This window comes from Herpailurus yagouaroundi, unplaced genomic scaffold, assembly GCF_014898765.1.
Source record: "Herpailurus yagouaroundi ecotype Mexico unplaced genomic scaffold, PumYag 67793, whole genome shotgun sequence".
Lineage (NCBI taxonomy): Eukaryota > Metazoa > Chordata > Mammalia > Carnivora > Felidae > Herpailurus > Herpailurus yagouaroundi.
In genome coordinates, this window is record NW_024420586.1 from 18,875,349 (window position 1) to 18,894,391 (window position 19,043).

General features: G+C 35.9%; 1 protein-coding gene across 2 annotated transcripts in view; it reads left to right on the forward strand.

The window, feature by feature from the left end:
• USP9X (ubiquitin specific peptidase 9 X-linked) overlaps positions 1 to 19,043 on the forward strand; it is a 128,277-nt gene that overhangs the window by 31,411 nt on the left and 77,823 nt on the right. For both annotated transcript variants that reach the window (XM_040468837.1, XM_040468838.1), the window contains exons 2-11: positions 908 to 1,161; positions 3,330 to 3,475; positions 6,077 to 6,156; positions 7,794 to 7,906; positions 9,195 to 9,413; positions 11,605 to 11,720; positions 11,917 to 12,168; positions 12,245 to 12,383; positions 14,055 to 14,207; positions 15,392 to 15,496. In XM_040468837.1, the coding sequence (XP_040324771.1) occupies positions 1,066 to 1,161; positions 3,330 to 3,475; positions 6,077 to 6,156; positions 7,794 to 7,906; positions 9,195 to 9,413; positions 11,605 to 11,720; positions 11,917 to 12,168; positions 12,245 to 12,383; positions 14,055 to 14,207; positions 15,392 to 15,496 (1,419 nt within the window). In that variant the 5' untranslated portion in view covers positions 908 to 1,065. The remainder of the gene's footprint in view (positions 1 to 907; positions 1,162 to 3,329; positions 3,476 to 6,076; positions 6,157 to 7,793; positions 7,907 to 9,194; positions 9,414 to 11,604; positions 11,721 to 11,916; positions 12,169 to 12,244; positions 12,384 to 14,054; positions 14,208 to 15,391; positions 15,497 to 19,043) is intronic.

A 19,043-nucleotide genomic window follows, 5' to 3' on the forward strand; every position in this document is an offset into this window, starting at 1 on the left:
TCCCCTATATTCCTTTGCTGGTCAGGTAACAAAGAATTCCATTGTTAAACAGTTGTCCATAATCCTGTCCTGTCTTTGGGAATGCCTGTGACCTAAATCTTGCCAAAAGTGGAGAGTCAGGGTCACTTGACAAATTGGGTTCTTTTGGAGTAGTAGTATATAGCTTGAGCTTTTTCCAAAGAAAATTTCCCCCAAAGTTTTTAAAGTTTCTGTTAAAACCTTTCATAAGCTTGTTCAAAAACTACTGACAATGCTGTGGTACTGGTGATAAGCTTTAGGCAATCTTTCCTGAAATGGTTTTAAAAATTAATATTTTGTTACCTGGGTTGTCTTCAGTGTACGTATTTTTTGCAAAGTGTTTATGGCATTGACAAGTCGAAGACAGTTTTTGCCACTCCATGATTGAATCAAAATGGCAACTAAATAAATACCTTTATAATAATGTCTTTGGAATCCCAGGAGAAAACTGAAATCTGTCATAAGGTTGTGCTTTGATGCAAGCTGATCTACAGTTACCAGTTTAAGTTGAATATGGTATCAGTGTGACTTTAGCTTTTCACTTTACCCTCCCATTGTATAGCCATCTTCTCTTGACTAGATTCACTGGTAACATTAAGCTGGAACAGTTCCTTGGGGTCCCTGGGTGGCTCAGTCGATTGAGCGTCCCACTTTGGCTCAGGTCGTGATCTTGCGGTGTGTGGGTTCAAGCCCCACGTCGGGCTCTTTGCTGACAGCTCAGAGCCTGGACCCTACTTTGGATTCTGTGTCACTCTCTCTCTCTGCTCCTCCCCCACTCACACTCTCTCTCTCTCAAAAATAAATAAACATTAAAAAAAAAAAGATGGAACAGTTCCTTAATTCATGGTTTTTAAATCTAAAACAAATGTACTTTTTTTTCTTCTTGTAGGTTATGCAATGGTCTCTGCAAGATGGTTTATTCTTGAATTGGAGCTTTTTAAGACTGACAAATGCTGGTACTTCATCTTCTATAAGTGGACTATAATTTCTTTTCTCAAGACAACTACATAAGCAGACAAAATTGCAAAGATCTGCCCTGTGTCGAGTATGACAGCCACGACTCGTGGCTCTCCAGTAGGAGGGAATGACAGCCAGGGCCAGGCTCCTGATGGACAGTCTCAGCCCCCCCTCCAACAGAATCAGGTAGGACATTTAAGATACTAGTTAAAGTTACATTGGTTTGTCTACCATGAGATAGTAAATGATGAAGCATGTTCTGAATGGTTTGTGAAGTAACCATAAAAGTTATTTTAAGAAAAGTAGACAGTAATAAGAAAGCTCAGGTGCTGTAGATGGTGATGCTCGAGCATATGGTGCCTCTTTTGCTGGTGTCTTATTTACACGGTCAGTTATCAGATGAAGTATTTAAGCCCTGTGTCATTTCCATAGCAAAGCCTGAAGTCATTCAGTGTAGCCTCTGTTACAGAGCATGGACTCCAGTCATGTTGTGTTCAAATTTGTGCTTTTCACCATACTAGTCTATGACTGGGTAACATATGTAACCTCTGAGCCTCGGGTTTTCATCTGTAAAATGGGGATAACAGTAATAACTATTTCATAGGATTGTTACAGTGAAATAATGTTTGCAAATAGTTTAAAATAGATTTTGGTATCAAGATTTTATGCTGGCCTTAAAACTCATAGGGTAATATTTTTTTCTTTTTTTCTATTCTGTGGATGAATTTGTGTGAGATTCTGTTATTTCTTTCATATCTTTTTAATGTCTTAGACTCGTGGTAACATCTTGTCTTTCATTTCTGACAATGCTAATTTGCATTCTTTCCTGAGACTCTTTCCTAGGGATTTATTAGTTTCTTTAAACTTGGCCCAGAACCAGCTTTTGGCTTCGATTCTCTCTCCCTTCCCTATGTGTGCTTTTACCCTCATGTCTTTGTTCCTTTCATTTCCTTTGAATTTGAATTGCTAATACTCTCATTTCTTGAAGTGGAAGTTTAGTAATTAATTTTCATCTACTTTTTCTAATATATACAGTTTTAAGTTGGGAAATACCCAGGTAAGACATACATACTAAAATTTGTGACGCGCAGCTCTAACGGCACTTACAGGTGAATTTATAACTGAGTTGCGTGCACGTGAACCATAGACCTGCTGCTTACAGTTGGTACATGTTTACATAGAATTCTGTATGGATGAGTTTTTAGGCAAAAATACTGTTACCGTGGGATACTTAAATTTGGCACTTGGGGATAAGTTCTTATTGTCCAGTTATTATTAGATTAGTCTATTACAAGTATGGTAGAAAAGAGACACACATGCACTCCCTTTGCCCCTCCTCTCTTCCTCTCCCTCTGCCATTTTAGAGAAGCAAGCAAGTCAGGTTTTTATTTTTCCAAATAAGTGTGTCAACATCATTCCTTTTCCTCTCCAGTTCCCACTTTTAGGCCATAAAATACTGAAGTACATGGTCATAGATACTGGACAGAGTTGTTAAGTCTTCTTGTGTCATAAATTTGTTATCCACTATTTAGGTTTCTTTAAACATAGTTAAAGGTTGTGTTGGATGCCCAAGATGCTTTTTTTAAACCAGGAACTAGTAGAGATTCAATAGGTTTGCTCTTTGTTTTGAATTTTACTTATTTTTGATATCCAAATATAATTACCATACAATGTTATATTAGTTTCAGCTGTATGATTCAACAATCCTGTACATTACTCCGTGCTCATCACGAGAAATGTGGTTTCATACTTGTCTAGTAATTCCTGTTGTGACAGGGCTCACATAATGGGAAATGTAAGTAGAGGAGCAGTATACATCATGGTTAACACAAACCTGGATTCAAATCCTGATCATAGAGTTGGAGCTGTGTGACCTTGGGCTAATTACTTACTGTCTGAGTTTGTTTTTTCATCTATAAAATAGCCATCTAGGGGCGCCTGGGTGGCGCAGTCGGTTGAGCGTCCGACTTCAGCCAGGTCACGATCTCGCGGTCTGTGAGTTCGAACCCTGCGTCAGGCTCTGGGCTGATGGCTCAGAGCCTGGAGCCTGTTTCCGATTCTGTGTCTCCCTCTCTCTCTGCCCCTCCCCCGTTCATGCTCTGTCTCTCTCTGTCCCAAAAATAAATAAACATTGAAAAAAAAAATTTTAAAAAATAGCCATCTAATACTTTCTTAGGCTCTTGGGGATTAGGTGAAATTACAGCACAGTAGCACAGAGACTTCCTGAAGCATCATAAACTTACTATGATTTTATCTTTAAAGTTTTACTCTTTTACTCTAATCTGTGTTGGTGTTTGAATTATTAAATGTACATATGGTATAGAAACCTAAATCTGGAATATCTGATTTTTAAGACTTCATCGCCTGATTCTTCCAATGAAAATTCCCCGGCAACTCCCCCAGATGAACAAGGTCAAGGTGATGCTCCACCACAGCTTGAAGATGAGGAACCTGCATTTCCACATACTGACCTGGCAAAGTTGGATGACATGATCAATAGGTGAGTTAATTTGTTTTGTTTTCTTAATGTGTGTAATACACAGGATAACCAATGGTTTCTTAGCACAGTGATTAGTAGTAAATAAGAAAAGAGGAAGAGTGGACAGAAATACCACAGTTAGCCACGCCGCCTCCTTAATAGCCTTAACATCTTGGTGATTACCAAGTACTTTGTAACCCATGGTTCTTAAAGGATTTGAAAAACGAAAGGGAGTAACAGTGTCAGTAAAGTTTTTAGAATTGATGATGACCCAAGCTGGTGTGTTTCTGAAGTAGAACCATATGTATGATTTCCCTCTTTGAATGTTTATGAACTTTTTTTTTCTTTTTGGTATGTTGGTTGTCCTGATTGCTGGGTGATTTTCATGATTTTTACATGGTCCTGAGGTAAGCCAGGTCACAAGAACATGAGTTCCTCAGAGCCTGCCCCTTGTGAACCCTTTACTAGCCTGAGGCATTTAACCATCTCTGCTATTTGTTTCTCTTGATCTTCACTTCAGGGGCAAGTTTAGAGTATAATTTTTTGTACTTGGAGGGGAAGACTCCAGGAGAATGTAAGTTTAAGGCTTGTGTGCAGAGGAAGAAAAAGATTTGAAGAAGATAAGGGAATGGGGTACCTAGGTGGCTCAGTAGGTTAAGCAGCTGACTTCAGCTGAGGTGTTGATCTCACGGTTTATGAGTTCAGGTGCCTCGTTGGGCTCTGTGCTGACAGCTCAGAGCCTGGATCCTGCTTTGGATTCTGTGTCTCCCTCTGTTCCTCCCCCCCCCCCCCAAATAAACATTAAAAAAAAAAAAAGATGAGGGAAGAGTGTGTTGGGGGGAACCACATATGGCTGTGGTCTTCACCAGGCTGTGGGGTCAACAAGTGAGTGCTAGGGAGGTGTGACACATCCCTTTAACTCCTAAAAAGGAAAGTAAGAAAAATACACAAGACTTAAAAGCATTTGCGTTACTAAATTTTCTTTATTCTTTGACTTTCTAAAAATCCGTTAATACTTAATATATATAATAGCAGGGGAAATAGAACCCCCTCTTTTTTCCCCCCAAAATCTTGATTACATAAGTAATAGAAGTGTGCATTGTTATCCGTGGAAATACAGTGTTGACAAAGTTCTCTATAATTTCCTTCTTCTGTATACACGTCTCAAGAAAAAATTACTAACAATAGGGGTGCCTGAGGGGTGCCTCAGTCGGTTGAGCATCCAACTTTGGCCCAGGTCATAATTTTACAGTTTGTGGGTTTGAGCTCCGCGTCAGGCAGGCTTTGCGCTGACAGTGGAGCCGGCTTCAGATTCTCTGTCTTCCTCTCCCTCTCTGCTCCTTCTCCACTCTCACTCTTTGTCTTTCTCTCAAAAATAAATATGCATTTTAAAAAATCTTAATTACTAACAATAAGGAGTAGACTCTTCAGATTATCTTTGTGTTTAGTATGATTTGTATTGATTTTTCTACAGATGTGAGATTTCTTACCAAATCATTTTGTCTTGCTTTTCTCACTTCATTTATCTTGAAAACTTTTCTATTAATATATTTTTTAACTCATTGTATTTAATAAGTATATTTGAAAGAACACATTAGCTGTGATTCTGGTAGTATACAATATATACAATATATACATTGAAATTGTATAAAGTTATTTGTTTTGTCCCTGGATATTCTTTCTCTGTAGCAGAGACCTAGCAAAAGGTTTTATTGTTGCGTTTTGATCTTTGGTGATTGTTATTAAAGGGTACTTGTTATGCAGACTTGAAGACAAAAGTTTGCATATATTAGTCATGGAGCACTTTTTTTTTTTTTTTTCCAAATCAAGGGTTTTTGGAGCAGTGAGAAGGATGAGGAAGAGAAGGGGTAGGAAAAGGATGGACTCGCAGATGGTTGGGCTGCCACTGGGACCACAGAAAGCACCACCTGGGTGTGCGCTGCATCCTTGTTGGAGGGAGGAGGGTACCTATGGAGGCAGAGAGGCCTGGAGACCCAAATCCTTCAGGATAAATTGATGAATTATGTGAATTGAGGCAGAAAACCCTCATTTTCCACCTAAATTTTTCTTCTTTGTGAAGAAATTGAAGTCAACTAAGAGGTTCATCATAATTCTGAAAGAGCTCTTTCCTATGAACTCAAACAATAAGTATCCATTTAATTGATACTTGGTTGTTATGGTAGTTTTATATTCTTTGTTATTAAAATAATTTCCTTTTGGGGCACATGGGTGGCCGAGGTCATGACTGAACAGTTCGGTTTGTGAGTTCGAGCCCCGTGTTGGGCTCTGTGCTGAAGCTCAGAGCCTAGACCCTGCTTCAGATTCTGTATCTGGCCCTCCCCTGCTCTCGCGGTGTCTCTCAAAAAATTAAAAAAATAGCTTCCTCTCCCCTCCTTGCTATCTTTTGTTTGACAATTCTTTAAAAAATTGTAGAGACAACAGATGGAGCTTAGTTTCACAAAGCAGATACTCTGCCAGCCTTGTTTTAAAATTTTAATGTTTTTTAGAGTTAATATTTAATTTTTTCGTGGTGAGGTGAATAATTATAATTAGTAACTCATTTATAGTGCCTCTTTTAGAGTGCAGCCAATAAACATCTTTTTATATTATTAAAATCCTTAGGCCTCGATGGGTGGTTCCAGTTTTGCCGAAAGGGGAATTAGAAGTGCTTTTAGAAGCTGCTATTGATCTTAGTAAAAAAGGTAAGTTTAGATGTTCTTATGCTTTTCATAATGTATGTTACTAGATTCACTTTCACTTTATCCCCACTTGTTTCCCTCTCTTAAGTTTTCTTGCTGTGGCTTATGATACATACCTAGAACAAGGGTTCAGGTCCTTTGGTCAGCCTTCAGGGGTATTCATTAACTAGATGAAGTTATGCATAAAATTGGTGTATATTCATTTTTAAACAAAACTGTTCAGCTTACGTGTTTATTATTTTTCTTAATAGACTAAAAAGATTTGATTTTTCACTAAAAGAAAAAAGGCTTGAAACTTTCTGGTCTGGTGTTTTTACCTTGTCGTCTAGAAGTGAAACCTCAGTGCCTGAATTGATCATTTTTTCTAGTGGCTTTGGTCTGCTCTAGGTGTAGTTGAATTCTCTTAGCAAAGGACTATAACATTCTTTTAATTTTAAGGCATTGGATATTAAAATAAATGACATTTTAGTTTTTGAAATAGGGTAGCCATGGATGTGTTCTAACTATCAATAGGCATTTATCATAATTGAAGTTGATCATTATAAAAATTAATATGCTTATTTGTCTCCATGGCAAGGGTAATATTTTTTTTTTATCTTAAAATAGTTTCCTTCCTTCGTTTAAAGAATGTCTCTCCACATCTTTTTAATCTTGAAAAATAATCTAATTACATTTCCATATTATAATTATTTTCTACTACCCAAATTTCTTTTGTTCATTTACACATTTATTGAGGAAATTTTTGAAGACATTTGTAATAGGCATGTTCTAGGTCCTGACTGTACAGTGATAGGTAAGAACACATAATGGTATCTCATTTAATATTCCTTGAGATTCACTGGATGTAGAACCCCCTGCCTCCCCCATGGGACCATGGTTTATTTTAAGCAAGGTTCAGATTTTTAAATACAGTACTGAGTTTAAATGTTCTCTTTTCTGCAGTCAAAATCAGAGAACATTTTATATACAGATTGAATCACTTTTCATTGTGTTGTCAAGAGTTAAAGATTTTCTCTGTGTTTGGCAGGGCGGAGCATTCAGCTCTGTTGCCTTTCTGAAATCAGATGAAACTAAGCAAAAATACAAAGAAGCATAAATGCTGGGACAGTGAAAGAGAGACAAAAACAATTCATCTTATTTAATCAAACACTTATGTAGAATAGTATGAAGATACTGATGTCTAACGGATCGTTTACAACCAAAATAAGATTTTAAAAATAGTTGTGAAACCTCATTTTTTAAGTTTTAAATTTTATTTTCAGGGAGTAAAATGCTCTGAAGCATTTAGATTCCTTCTCAGTGGCACTGATAATCTTTGTGTGGTTAAGGTCTAGTGTCCTAATTTGAAATGTTTTCAATTCACCTATTACTTGATTTCATGTCATTTTATACAGTTAAATAATTTTGAAATTCATTGATTAGTTTTGTTTCTGAATCTGTTAACTTCTTGACACATAGGAACTTTGATAATACTTGTAGTGTATTTGTCTTTTTGACCTCTTACGATAATGTTTTTTCCAAAACTAGTCTGAATTTCTTACTTATCAGTGAGTAGTTTATTTATTACTTTTTATCATGTAATCGGGCATTGTGAGACCATCAGAAAAATACTTTGTTCACATTTATTTTTCTTCCCTTAGGCCTTGATGTTAAAAGTGAAGCATGTCAACGATTTTTCAGAGATGGGCTAACAATATCATTCACTAAAATCCTTACAGATGAGGCAGTGAGTGGCTGGAAGTTTGAAATTCATGTGAGTCTTGCATGTGACTTTAAAAAATCAGATTTCCACAGTGATGCCTATGTTGAGTGTTTTCTCCTATGTATGTGAAATACATATTTGGTTATATATTTGATTCATTAATTGAATTAAATTCAAGGGTCTAAAACTGAGAAACTTTAAAAATATTTCTTATAAGTTATAATTTCTATAGAAGAAAGCATGATCATTTTAGTGTGAGATTTAGAGACCTTTGGTTTAATAATCTGTCTCCTGGGTTCTCAACTGCCTTTATGACCACGTTCATCAGTTTTGAGATATACCATGTACTCATTGTATGTACCACTAAGGAAGAAAAACAGCTAAGATTAGGGAGTCTAGTATCTGGGACATAAAGGTCAAAGCAGAGAAATAAAGTTACCACACAGAAAGGGATGCAAAAAACCTGTATGTCTCAACCGTGGCATCTTAGAGGAGGTAAAAATCACCTGAAAATTTAAACCACAGGCCAGCATTCAGAGTTTTGCAGTCTAAATTCAGATTACGGCTGTGAAACAAAAAAAATCCTCAAATGGATAAAGTGGTCTCTGGTTCATGGTATGCCCAAGTGACCAGAAGAAGCAAATGCAAGCTTTCTCTATACCGTCAGTCTAAGAAACTAGTATGCATTGATTATAAGATATAATCACATTCCAGAGATTTAAAAAAAAGTAAAAAAGTGCATCTTCGATTGATGAAATGCCATCCATGATTACTTCAAGTTTCTGTTCCATATTCATACTGTGGAAATATCATAAGCTGTGAAGCAGATATTTTTGTGCTCTGTGAACTATTTTTCAAATGTAACCATAGCACAAAAATCACAAAATCTTCTAATTCAACATGTAACTTTGTAAGTAAAGAAATGGAAACTTTGGAAGTGCTATTAGACTTTTGCCTTGAGGCTTAGATAGCAAATCTACTCCATCTTGGGTACTTTATTGCGTAGATGTTAGAATTGCTGCCTCTAGTGTATAAATTGCAAAGACAAAAAAAAAGGTAACTTGCATCTTGTCTATGGACGTCATAGGCTTGGGCATTGCCTACTTCATTTTGTAAGCCATTACAAATGGCTTTTTTTCAAGTAGGTACTATATAAAGGATAGTAAATGTTAATTCATTTTTTAAATATATCTGTTTGATCCCAATATTAAACAGTTTAAATGATCACGATAGAAAAATGGAGAGATGGTAATTAAAATATAATTAAGATGGGAGGATCTTTCTATTTGGAGTTGCAATGATCTGATCTTCTAAATCACCTTTCCCCCTTATATAACAGAGGTGTATTATCAACAATACGCATCGCCTGGTGGAGCTATGTGTGGCCAAGTTATCCCAAGACTGGTTTCCACTTCTAGAACTTCTCTCCATGGCCTTAAATCCTCATTGCAAATTCCATATCTACAATGGTACACGTCCGTGTGAATCCGTTTCTTCAAGTGTTCAGTTGCCTGAAGATGAACTCTTCGCTCGTTCTCCAGACCCTCGATCACCAAAAGTGTGTTGGTTTATTTTCATAATTAATGGTTTTGCTCTGCCTCATAGCTGTCAAAGATCTGAACCACCTGTTAATGTGAAGAAGCATAATTTCAGGTTACTATTAAGGGATTCTGCATTATTTTGTAGTTTGGATTCTAACCAACCACCCCCCAGCTTTATTGAATTCTAAGTGACAAAATTGTTTGGGATTATGGTTTTGTTTGTTTTAGCCCTCTCCACGTAGTTAGTCCCCATTGACTTCTGCCAGCCTTTTGGGGAATAGTCATAAATTGGGTTAATGTGAAACAGGCCTTAATTGTCCTCATAAATAAGAGTAGAATAGATGAGATGACTTCTTTGACCAAGGCCATGGTCACTGTAGACATTCTAATGTTTTGACTTCAAGACCAAGTATATCCTATGTCTAGTAATGTGTCACAAAAGTAAAATTAGAGAAATTATAAATGAAAGCAAAATAGTAAAACTTAGAACATGTCATACATATACATCATCGTAAAATTTCTCAAATGTAAATTTTCTATATTTGCATAGACAGTATGCAAAATAAAAAAACTACATCCCTAACTGTACATCTTTTAATAAATACTATATAACAATACATAGTTTTTAAATTTTAGAATTTAGGGAAACTTGAATATTGTGAGCCTTACAAAAAGGAAAACCCAGAATGGAAAATTTGAATTTATACATAAAATTCTTGGTTTATTCATTTAAAAGTGGAAATCCTCAAAATGTGTTAAACTTAGAGCTGGGATTTTTTATATTTCCCAAGATTCATATTGTTTCCACTTGGTGCCTTTTTTTGTTTTGGTAAATCAAATTAATGACCAAACAATGACAGTCTCCAAAATATATCTGTATTTCTTTCTTTAATTTTTGCTCTGTACGTCAATGATCATCTTTACAGACTCCCAGGAAACAACTTGATTTAAGATGGCTTCTGGTTGAAGATCTTTTTATGTCTTTCTTTGAAACCTAGCCCTGCTTGAGTATTACTAATAACAGAATGTTCCTGATTGCTTAAACATACAGTATAGCTGAAAACCTAGGATTAGCTTTAGACTGATTATTTTACTGTGTGCATGCATATGCTATTATATGTGTGTGTGTGTATATATATATATATATGTATTTATTTATAATACATAATGAGTATGTACTTTCCTAGAATTGCTGAATGCCGAAAGGGACTGGTGGATTAAAATGCTCAGATTTTTAATTGTTCTGGAATTAGCTTTTTAAGACCAAATAACAAGGCAGGAAAATACTATAATGAAAACTTACATAGAGAAATGGTGGTTAATTTTGTAGAGAATTTAATTGATTTAGACTTACAATCCTGTCAAAACTACCTTTAGGTACCATATTGTCTCTTTAGAGCAATTACCTTATATTTCTGTTTTCCCTTTGTCCTGGACATGGTTTTTATGTTTTTGTTTTTTAAGTAGCTATAGAAACTATTTTTGCTTAAGAGTCAGTAAAGAAATTACCTTTAAGTTTTACATATTAGGCATGCTTTTAACTCCACAAACCATTGGCTATCCCAGCTGCATTGTACTTTTGAGTATTGCTATCCCCTAGTGAAGAGGTTGAAAGACAATCCATACTATTACATCCTGGTTATCTCTAAGGTGAGAATTGGGGCATTCACATGAGCCAGCAAAAGCATCAACCAGCATGTTCTAGTTAGGAGCAACAGATACAATACCAGGGGTTTGTATTTAATAGTTCACTCTCAGGCTTTAAGATTATTGTATTTATAGGGAATTTTTAATTATTCACAACTACAATAAAAAATGAATTCAAATATTGTCTTATGTCATCAAATACCTTTTTCTTATTAAAAAAATTTTTTTATCCTCTTAAGTTTAAAATTTTTCAGGTAATAAGGTATTCTCATATAATGAGGTCTCTGAAATAGAAACATGGCTTCTCATTCCTGTTCAGCGATAATTGGTACGAACACACAGCTGTGACCTAGTGATTTCACTTGTACTGCCATTCATGCTTCTTTCTCACAGAGAGGATTACTGTGAATAATATGTCCTATTTTGTTTTATTTCACAGATGATATTACATAATTTATTGAGTTTCCTGTTTCTAGTATTTTTCAATCAAGAAATTATTTCAGATGGTCCTTTTCTTCCCTGAAAGCAGGACATTAACCTTTTTCATTAACTGTATTGCAGGGTTGGCTGGTGGATCTTCTCAACAAATTCGGCACTTTAAATGGGTTCCAGATTTTGCATGATCGTTTTATTAATGGATCAGCATTAAATGTTCAAATAATTGCAGCCCTTATTAAGTAAGTTACATTTTTAAATGAATCTTCAGTGTATTATAGGAATTCCTATTTAATTGCATGATAAAACTTTTCTTCTTGCAAGTATGGTTTCCTCTTCACCTGATAACTTGATTTTTTAAGTATAAATAAATCTGAGTTCAGTCCTAGTTAATTGTAAGAAAGTATTAAGCGTGTTTGTTTGTTTTTGTTCTTTCAGACCATTTGGGCAATGCTATGAGTTTCTCACTCTTCATACAGTGAAAAAGTACTTTCTTCCAGTAATAGAAATGGTCCCACATTTTTTAGAAAACTTAACTGATGAAGAACTGAAAAAAGAAGCAAAAAATGAAGCCAAAAATGACGCTCTTTCCATGATTATTAAATCTTTGAAGAATTTAGCTTCAAGAGTCCCAGGACAAGAAGAAACTGTAAAAAATTTAGAAATATTTAGGTTAAAAATGATACTTAGGTAAGATGTTTACCTCTTGAAATAAACGATTATATGGATGTTTAGAATCTTATTTAACACTGAAATTCTCTTCTAGATTACTGCAAATTTCTTCTTTCAACGGAAAGATGAACGCACTGAATGAAGTTAATAAGGTGATATCTAGTGTATCCTACTATACTCATCGACATGGTAACCCTGAGGAGGAAGAATGGCTCACAGCTGAACGAATGGCAGTAAGTCCTTTGATTCTTCTTCCATGGATAAGAATCTGCCCCAAACAAAAATTAGAATAGCTTTACTTAATATTAGCAATAACATTTTAAAGAAACCTTAGAACTGGGAGGTGTTCAGATTGATTTAGGACTCTTAATCCTCAGAACTTTTTGTAATAACACAATTTATTTGGTAGTGATCTAGGTAGCTTAGCACATCTTTGATAAACTTACTGCTGAATGTAGGTATTCGGAATTAATTAGCTTGTCTGGGGGGTTTGGTTGAAATGGAACAGATAACGGTGATGTTGGGATTAGAGCGGGTAGTATCTGGTACCTGATGCATGAAGTGGCCTGTTGTTCATTTGACCAATTCCACTTACAGATTTTAATATTGGAAATATAATCACTGTTATAAGATATACACGAATTGATGTTTTATCGTGTTAAGAATTTAAGCACTTCTATTTATATTGTTTTAGCATTGAAAGTTTAAGAGACTATTTACCATAGATACTTCAGTATTTTGTAGTTTTAAAATGCGTAAGTATGCCATTTAGGAAACATTGGTTGAATAACTTCAGTGCATACTGTCTGGTGCAGTAAATCTGTAAAAGAACTGTCCTTACCCTCATGGTGGCCTCAGTTTAATAGGGGAGACAATAAATAGAATGTGATAAAAGATGTGAAGGATTCGTAAACATTGGCTCTGTGTTTGGGGGCAGGTGTTAAACCTCTGATTTTGTGTATGTGATTTGTCTGTCTGCCTTGTTGGCAGGTTGAACACCATGCTCCTCAGAGTGTAGTCTGAGGTCTGGTTCTGGTTCTTGAACTGTTGCCAGTCCTGGATGAGTACAGAAAATGGCATCAAGTGTTCAGAAACTGTTGTAGCAATTTGAAGTTGCCACATATTTACTTTCACAGACATACCTGCAACAGATTAGAAATAAAAATGGACCTTTACCACCTAGAACTCTATTTCTGTAGCACATTTTGGGGCTAAATACTTCTTATTCTCACTAGGTTGAATACTGTGAAATTTCACAGTATGAGCTAGTACCTGTTTGTATACTGAGGGAGTTTTCTTCTATTGGTATAGGTATTAAATAAATGCCAGTCAGCAACATAGCATAGTGTTATAGAAACACAGACTTGGGAAGCATGCAACCTTGATTTAGATTCCAGTTCTAACACTTCTGAGCCTGTTTACTCTTCTGTAATAGGGTAATATATTCCCTCATTAGGATTGTTCAGAAGATTAAAGAGCTAATGGATAAGCAATAATAGCATAATTGGTTAATAAATAAGAGCAAGAAATAAAAGGGCATATTTTCACCCAAACAAAACTGATGTAAGGAGTCCAAAGACCCTAAAATGGGTCCCTTCTCATTACCTAAACCTTGGTGTTTGCTGCACTAAAATAATACTTCTCTGCATAAATGCTGAAGTAGAATCTCTTTAATGATTTCACTCTTTTCTGATTGGTGGAAACATTTCTGTGTAAAATTCAGTTTCATGGAATTACTGTTTTTCATAGTTTTGAGTAAAACACATAAACCTATTGCACTAGTATATTTATTTTGTATTTTTTAGTCCCTACTACTGTTGTTTAAAAGTATGAACAATATTTCATACATTTTAAAAGCTTCTGTGTTTCAATTTCTTTCAAACAAGTTTTTGAATTATATTTAGGAATGGATACAGCAGAACAATATCTTATCTATAGTATTGCGAGACAGTCTGCATCAACCACAGTATGTAGAAAAGCTAGAGAAGATTCTTCGTTTTGTCATCAAAGAAAAAGCTCTGACTTTACAAGATCTTGATAATATCTGGGCAGCACAGGTAAGGAATTTCAGATGGTGGCTATTCGGATTCTAAAAAGAGCTACTAAAAACTAATAGTAGTCGTTCTAAAATGAGATATGAAGGCTTACTTTGTTTGATTTGTAGTGTGTTTAAATGTTCATCATTTATAGAAAGCCTGTCAAGAATCTAACTGGTCAACGATATTGTAAATATATTCATCATTTACTGTATGTTTGGCAAAGGTTGGCAATTTGTACGTGGTTTTGTTTAGTATTTACTACAAATTTTTGAAGTATTTTTTCCCCCTTTTCTTTTTTTTAATACATATTTTTGAGAGAGACGGAGACAACATTAGCGGGGAGGGACAGAGAGAGGAGACGGGAATCCCAAGCAGGCTCCACACTGTCAGCACGGAGCCCAGTGTGCGGTCTGAACTCATGAACCGTGAGATCATGACCTGAGCCAAAATCAAGAGTCAAATGCTTAACCAAGACTGAGCCACCCAGGCACTCCATTATTTCTTTTATTTATATGATATTACATCACATATTGTAGGTGGTTTTAAATAAGAGTCAAACAGTAAATTAATATAAGGAATGTCTCTTGCAAGAATATAAGACATCTGTAATTGGTTTTTCATAAACTTTTAATGCAAAGAAAACTTCAATAGGAGAGTTAAATCACTATTTAAAAAGACCTATAATAATCTAAAGGATTTATAGCTTTTCTGAAGGATAAGTCACTTTTTTGGTTTCAGAGCCAGAAACTAGGTGATTTGATTATCTTAAATGCAAGTTTCTATTCGGATCACTTAGGAAGTATTGTTGAGTTTTAGATTACAAAGCTTTGTTTTTTGAGTCTGTAGAAACCAAAAAAACTTTGTTTTCCTTTGAATGCTTAAGTTTCCAGTTTTGAAACAAGATCATTGGTGTACCTTGTTGTTCTACTTGCAATGTTAAAATTGGCACGTTAAATTCAATAAACTTTAATAAAGGCTCACATGAATTCCCAAAGTATACATTAGCCTTGTATATCAAGGAATTAAGTTGTCCGGTTTTAGAGGGCAATTCTAAAACATTTAAAATGTTACGAGTTTTCTCATGGTACACACTTAGGTGAAGATGATGGGAATAGTTTGTCAATAATAGCTGTCAGACAGTACATACAACTTATCTGCTGTCCAGATTCTAATATGCTGCTTGCTCTTTGGTTTTTTAATAGGCGGGGAAGCATGAAGCCATTGTGAAGAATGTACATGATCTACTGGCAAAGTTGGCATGGGATTTTTCTCCTGAACAACTTGATCATCTTTTTGATTGCTTTAAGGTAATAGCATAGTAGTGCCACTTCATTTTTAATAAAATTAATTCATTAGATCTTTGAGTTGCTCTTAGCCAGTAAATACAGAAGTAGAAATTATTAAACAATTTCAGGTGTGAAGGAATTGGTAGTTTTTTTTCCCCAATAAGAACTTAATGTTCATTTTTATATTAATAGCCCTCATAAATAATTAAAAAAATTTTTTTTTCATGTTTATTTTTGAAAGACAGCATGAGCAGGGGAGGGGCAGATGGAGGGAGACACAGAATCCTGACCTGTCAGCACAGAGCCCGACACTGGGCTCAAACTTGTGAATCAAGACATCATGACCTGAGCTGATGTCAGATGCTGAACCGAACCGACTGAGCCACCCAGGCGTCCCATAAATAAGGAATCTTTTAAACTCAGGTTGTCAATTTGGATTCCTTTCCTCTAGCAGTTTGAATTTCTATTAAAATGCTTAAGTGCACTGTAGGACTTCAGGGAAGGATGATTAGTTGTAATAAAAAATAAAGCGTCAATAACACGGATTACCAATACCGTGGTATTCTGTGGTAAAATGCGTAGACAAGTGCAAATACAACTCATAAGGTATTCCAATTGCCCCTGTAGTGCTATCTGCATTGGTACCATCATGTATCTTTTAAGGCCATGCTGGGTAGTGGTTTCTCTACAGTTGGCTGGTGTTGGGTTTGTAAAAACCATATGATTGGTGAATTTGTGGATTTAACAACATGTGACCTTATGGCCATGTTAATAAGGGGTGTTGTATTAACAGCTGGCATTAGATGACCAAAGTATCATAGGGGCACCTGGGTGGCTCAGTCGGTTAAGCATCTGACTTCGACTCAGGTCATGATCTCCTGGTTTGTGAGCGTGAGTCCCACTTCTTTCTCCCTCTCCCCCTCTCCCCCCTCCCTCTCCCTTGTGGGATTCTCTCTTTCTCCCTTCCTTCCTGCTCCTCGCTCACTTGTGCCCTCTTATCTAATTAATTAATATAAAATAAAATAAATTCTGATTGCTGGTGGTACATAAGTTGTTAAAATCACCAGATTGATATTTCTCAAAGTGTAAGATTCTCATGACTCATCAGTTTGACATCTGGATAGGTCTTCTAGAGAAAGGCATATGTGCACCAGGGTACACGTTTAACATTTGTAGCAGAATTATTTGTAATAGCAAGCAGAATTATTTGTAATGGATAAATTGTGGAATGTTCATATCCTGAAAGATCTCACAATGAGAAAAAGCAAATTTGAGCAATTCAACCATATGGATAGGTCTAATAAAGTTGAAGAAAGGAATAAAATCACACAAGAAGTCATACATCTTGTTTGCGATTGCATTAACATAAACTTCAGAAATAGACCCAGCAAGCCTCTGGAGTGCTGCTTGCCATGTGTTATTTTTGACCTGAGTAATAGTTACATAGGTTTTTACATTATGTATTGTAGTAATGCTATATACTTGTACTACCTTTCTTGATGTGTCACAATAGAAGAAAAAAATGTGAATTACTGGTTTCTACCTCACAGCCAACTAAATCTGAATTGCTAGGTATGGGGCCTGAGAGCCTGTATTTTAAGCAGCGTTCTCAGTTAGTTGTATCTTAGGCAACATTAAAGTTGTAAATCATTGCCTTATGGAAAAATTCAGTTTGATATCTTTCAAAGGCAGCTGAGGAAATCATAGAGCCCATTATCATGGGTACTCTAAAGTTAATTGCCATTCATTTTTAAACTTGAGATGACTTCTGAAATACCACAGTGCATGACCAAGGATGGCCATGATGGAAGAAGGAAAGAGGTCAATTGTTACTACAGCCCCTGGACCCTCCTCTTTTGAGGATGGTCTAAATACAATAATAGGCTAAATGTAAACATGGTTCCATTTGATCTTTTTCCCCCGTTGGCTTAGCAGGTATTTACTAAGCACTTACTGTTTGATAACAAGCACTGTTTTCTGAGCTCTTGTAACTTTCTACAAAAGATGATTCAAAGGAAACATGAAGTCCAGGTCAGTTTGCAGTTCTTCGTGGACTGGAACCAAATGATTTCAGACTTGTTAATTAGCCTGAAAGTACCTATGTATTTGTGTATTTGCCTAGTCTAGTTTTTAAATGTTTTAGTTTTAGGTTTATTTTAGTTTTAGTTTATTTATTTATTTATTTTGAGAGAGAGTGACCGACCATGAGCTAGGGAGTGACAGAGAGAGGTGGGGAGAGAATCCCAAGCAGGCTCCATGCTGTCAGCACAGAGCCCAATGCAGGGCTCGATTTCTCGAACCTTGAGATCATGACCTTGAGCTGAAATCAAGGGTCAGATGCTCAACTGACTGAGCGATCCAGGCGCCCCTCAATCTTTATTTTTAAAGTTTGTTTGAACCAGGATTCTTACTTTGTATTTGGTTGTGCACATCTTCTAAGTCTCTTTGAATCTACGCTTTCCCCCTTTATCTTTTTCTTTCCTTGCAGTCTATTTGTTGGAAGAAACTGGATTGATTGTTGTGTTTATATCAATAGCATAAAATAGAGGCTTGGGGGTTTTTTGTTTGTTTTTTTTCCTTTTGCTAGAGTACATACATTCTAGGTGGTCATGTGCTCTTTATTCAGGAGGCATGTAATGCCTAGTTATCTTTCTTTATAAGATGTTGTTAATTATAATATCTAATGTTTCAGTTTTTTCCTGTATCCTTAGCAGTTTCCAGGTGTCTAGGAAGAATTAGAAGTATGCATTCAAGTTGTCTTCGAAGACATCCTTATTTATCTCATTGTAAATGTGTAATAATTCCATTGAAAGGATCTGCTATAATTTACATAGCTATCCTTCTGTTGTTTGCCTTTAGGTTGATTTCACTTTATTTTCCTATAAAGACTCATTGGCAACTTTATGCATAGAGCTTTTCTCATTCTTTAGCTGCATCCCTGGCCTTTACCCGTTAGATGCCACCATCATACACATCCCACCCAATCCCTATTGTATAAACTGGGCATTTGTAAAAATACCATTTTCAGAGGTTCCCTCCCCCTCCCCCCCCCCCCCATCGTATAGATTTAAAATTAGCATTAGATCTTCTAAATGGAAATGGTGCTGTATCATTTCTGCATAAGTTAGAAATTGTTTTTACTGGTTAATAATAGACTTTGCTACAGCTGTTTGTTTTCATATGTATAATGCACAGTGCTCTCTTACCAGCTTTTCAAATTTATTATGAACATCTTTGTATGTCAGGTTATGTTTGCCATCTTTTAATATAATTTTAAAGTGACAAATAACAGACTGAATCTACGGCAGTGGTTTTCAACAGGCCAGTTCTGCCCCTCACCCCACTCTACAGAGATACTCAGCAGTATATGGAGATAATTCTGGTTCTCACAGCTGAGAGGAAGAGTGTCTACTATCTTCTGGGTAGAGGCCCAAGTATGCTGCTAAACATTCTGTGCACAGAGCAGCCCCACAACAAAGATTTCTCCAGCCTCAAATGTCAATTCCAAGGTTGAAAAACCCTGGTCTTAGGTATTTAACTGTAAATAGAGACTTTTTCTTGTCCTCAT